At 57.3% G+C, this 3,546-nt stretch overlaps 1 protein-coding gene across 1 annotated transcript; it reads right to left on the bottom strand.

Moving 5' to 3' along the window:
* Positions 1–432: 432 nt before the first annotated feature.
* On the bottom strand, positions 433–3,436 carry RPS5 (ribosomal protein S5). Its single transcript, XM_027672013.1, has 5 exons — positions 3,304–3,436; positions 2,264–2,473; positions 1,780–1,908; positions 1,176–1,274; positions 433–618 (listed from the first exon to the last, which is right to left on the bottom strand). The coding sequence occupies exons 1-5, from the start codon at positions 3,406–3,408 to the stop codon at positions 550–552; spliced, it is 612 nt and encodes a 203-aa protein (XP_027527814.1). The 5' UTR covers positions 3,409–3,436; the 3' UTR covers positions 433–549.
* Positions 3,437–3,546: the final 110 nt, after the last annotated feature.

The raw sequence follows: 3,546 nt of genomic DNA on the forward strand, positions 1-3,546 counted from the left end.
CTGGGATGGGGGTGGATCCAGTGGGATCATCTGGATGGAATTCCATGTGTCCAGAGAATTCCCAAATTCCCAGACTGTTGTATCCGGGTCCGGCCCCTCCTGTACAGCCGCACTTTACTGGGAAAACCGGACTCTTTTCCTTCTTCCCAAGTGTCTTGTGTGGTGTTTTCCAGGGAAAACGGGATCCAGAGGGATTGGGGGGGGTCTGGATTGGGATTTGGGGGGTCCCGGAGCCGCATCCCAGAGTTTTAAGGGTCTTGGGAATTCTGTGATGGGTTGGGAAGTGGTTCGGGAAAGGGTGGTCCCAGATTTTGGGCGTTCCCAGAGTCTGGGTTTTCTGGGAGGGGGATTGGAATTAACACCCAAACATCCCCCAAAAATGCCCCGCCCCCCAAAACACCCCCACAGACCCCAAATTCCAGGCACAAGGAATTCCCAGATCCTGAATTTTTGGGAGGGGGTTGGGAATTGACCCCCAGGACAGGCGGGGGGGGTTCAGAGAACACATGGATTTATTTGGGGAGGGGTCCCCCCGTTCCAGGGGGGTCTCTAACGGTTGGATTTGGCCACACGCTCCAGCTCATCCTTCTTCTTGATGGCGTAGGAGTTGGAAGAGCCCTGGAAAAGCGGGAAAAGGGGATTGAGGAGGGGCTGGGGAGGATTTTGAGGGGTTTTGGGGGGTTTGAGGGGTGGTTTGGGGGCTCTGGGTGTTCATTCCGACCCTCCCCTCCAAAAATCCAGGGATCTGGGAATTCCCTGTCCTTGGAATCCGAGGTCTGGGAGGGGGGGTTGGGGGGTCTGGGGGTGGTTGGGGGAGTGTTTTTGGGGCGGTTTGGGGTTTTTTTGGGGGGGCTCTAGGGGGTTTTTGGGGATCTGGGAATTGTTTGGGAAGGGCTGGAGCGGGTTTTCGGGGCGGTTTTGGGGTGTTTGGGGGGGCTCTGGGGGGTTTTGGGGATTTGGGAGTTGTTTGGGAAGGCCTGGAGCAGGTTTTCAGGGTGGTTTTGGGGTGTTTGTGGGGGCTCTAGGGGGTTTTGGGGATCTGGGAATTGTTTGGGAAGGTTTTCGGGGCGGTTTTGGGATGTTTGGGGGGGGCTCTAGGGGGTTTTGGGGATTTGGGAGTTGTTTGGGAAGTGCTGGAGCGGGTTTTTGGGGCGGTTTTGGGGTGTTTGGGGTACCTTGGCTGCGTTAATGAGCTCATCAGCCAAACACTCGGCGATGGTTTTGATGTTGCGGAAAGCGGCTTCGCGGGCGCCCGTGCACAGGAGCCAGATGGCCTGGAACGGGAAAAACCGGGAATGAGGGGGGAAAAGTGGGAATGAGGGAGGGAAACGGTGCAGGAAATTGGGGGGGGGAATACGGGAATGAGGGGGGAAAAGTGGGGGAAGTGGGGAAAAAGAGAAGAGAGGATAACGGGATCTCCTCGGGAACAGGGAGAACGGAAACCCTCTGGGAACAGGGTTAAGGAGCTCCCTGGGATTTGGGGATTCTGGGATCCCGGGATTTGGGGTCCCCAGGATTGGGTGATTTGGGGTTCCGAGATTAGGGGTTTTTGGGATTTGAGATCCCAGGATTGGGAGATCCTGGGATTGTGGGATCCCGAGACTTGGGGATTTGGGGTCCCAGCACGTGGGGGTTCTGGAATTGGGGCATTCCAGGATTGGAGTACTTGGGATCCTGGGATTGGGGGACCCCTAGATTGCGGGATTTGAGATCCCAGGATCTGAGAATTCCAGGATTTGGTGATTCCAGGACTGGGGAGTTTTGGGAATCCCGGGATACCTGGTTGACCCTGCGCAGGGGGGACACGTCCACGGCCTGTCTCCGGACGGTGCCGGCGCGGCCGATCCGAGTCGAGTCCTCGCGGGGCCCCGAGTTGATGATGGCGTTGACCAGCACCTGGAGGGGGTTCTGGGGGGGGAAAACTGGGAATTCAGGCCCTCCGTATCCCAAAAAAATCCTCTCCTGGAACCCCAAAACCCCCCCCAGGTCCCGTGTCTTTCCCACCTCCCGAAGCCGCGTTTCGCCATCGCCAAGGGCATTTTTTTCCCTGCTCGGAATCCCAACAACTCCCACGGAATTCCCACCTCCCTGGTGAGCACCCGGATGATCCCAAAGTCCCGCTCCACGGTCCCGAGCTTCCCCCCATTATTCCAACCCGTTCCCCTCTCGTATTCCTACGGAATTCCCGCATCCCCCCGGGACGACCCCGAAGCCGCGCGTCGCGACCCCGAGGGCGGGTTTTTTTTTCCCGCGGAATTCCCACCTCTCCGGTGAGCAGGTGGATGATCTCGAAGGCGTGCTTGACGATCCTGACGGTCATGAGCTTCTTGCCGTTGTTCCTGCCGTGCATCATCATGGAGTTGGTGAGGCGCTCCACGATGGGGCACTGGGCCTTGCGGAAGCGCTTGGCCGCGTAGCGCCCGGCGCTGTGCGGGAGGTACTTGGCGTATTTCTCCTTCACTGCAATGTAATCCTGCCGGGAATAACGGGAATTCCGGGCCTTCAGGGGCAGGGACCCTTCCTGCTCCGTAGGGACGCAGAGACGGGCCCCTTGTGCTGCTCTGGAGTCTCCTTTGCCCGCTCTGGATCTTTTTTTGTCCGCCGTGGATTCTTTTCTTTCTGCTCTGGATCCTTCTTTTCCCACTTTTCTCCCTCTCTGGATGCTTCCTTCGCCACCCTTTTCCCCACTCTTTCCCTTCTCTCTTTCCCACCCTTTTCCCCACTCTTTCCCTTCTCTCCTTCCCACCCTGGATCCCCCTTTTCCCCCTCTCTTTTCCTTCTCTTTTCCCACTCTGGGTTCCTCTTTTCCACTCTGCATCCTTCTTTTCCCACTTTTCTCCCTCTCTGGACGCTTCCTTCCCCACCCTTTTCCCCACTCTTTCCCACCCTGGATCCCCCTTTTCCCCTCTCTTTTCCTTCTCTTTTCCCACTCTGGGTTCCTCTTTTCCCCTCTGCGTCCTTCTTTTCCCACTTTTCTCCCTCTCTGGACGCTTCCTTCCCCACCCCTTTTCCCCACTCTTTCCCTTCTCTCTTTCCCACCCTGGATCCCCCTTTTCCCCTCTCTTTTCCCACTCTGGGTTCCTCTTTTCCACTCTGCATCCTTCTTTTCCCACTTTTTTCCTCCTCTGGATTCCCCTTTTCCCCCCTCTGGCCCCCCAGAATTCCGGGTCACCTGCAGGGAGATGTCATTGATCTGCCCATCCTTGACCCCCCCTTTTCCCCTCCTGGATCCCCGGCATTCCCACTTTCCTCCCCCTGTGGAGCCTCCTCTGGCTCTCCAGGACCCCCAGAATTCCGGGTCACCTGCAGGGAGATGTCGTTGATCTGCACATCATCCGTGCTCCACTTCCCAAAAAGTTTGATATCCGGAGTCTCGGTCACGGCCGGCGCCGTCTCCCAGTCGGTCATGCTGGAAAAAAAACATGGAAAAACATGGGATCAGTGTGGGAAAAGGGGCAGGAAAGGGGCTCGGAAAAGGTTGCACTGGGATCCCTCCCTTTCCTGCTCTGGATCCCTCATTTCCCTCTCTTTTCCCACTGTTATCCC

This window comes from Neopelma chrysocephalum, unplaced genomic scaffold, assembly GCF_003984885.1.
Source record: "Neopelma chrysocephalum unplaced genomic scaffold, ASM398488v2 Primary Assembly neopelma1_97302, whole genome shotgun sequence".
NCBI lineage: Eukaryota > Metazoa > Chordata > Aves > Passeriformes > Pipridae > Neopelma > Neopelma chrysocephalum.

Excerpts from the sequence above, each read along its gene's own strand:
- RPS5 (XM_027672013.1), bottom strand. The coding sequence starts at position 3,408 with ATGACCGACTGGGAGACGGCGCCGGCCGTGACCGAGACTCCGGATATC. Across the intron at positions 2,474-3,303 it reads TCAACGACATCTCCCTGCAG|GATTACATTGCAGTGAAGGA; the intron begins GTGACCCGGAAT and ends TATTCCCGGCAG. Across the intron at positions 1,909-2,263 it reads TCCACCTGCTCACCGGAGAG|AACCCCCTCCAGGTGCTGGT; the intron begins GTGGGAATTCCG and ends TTCCCCCCCCAG.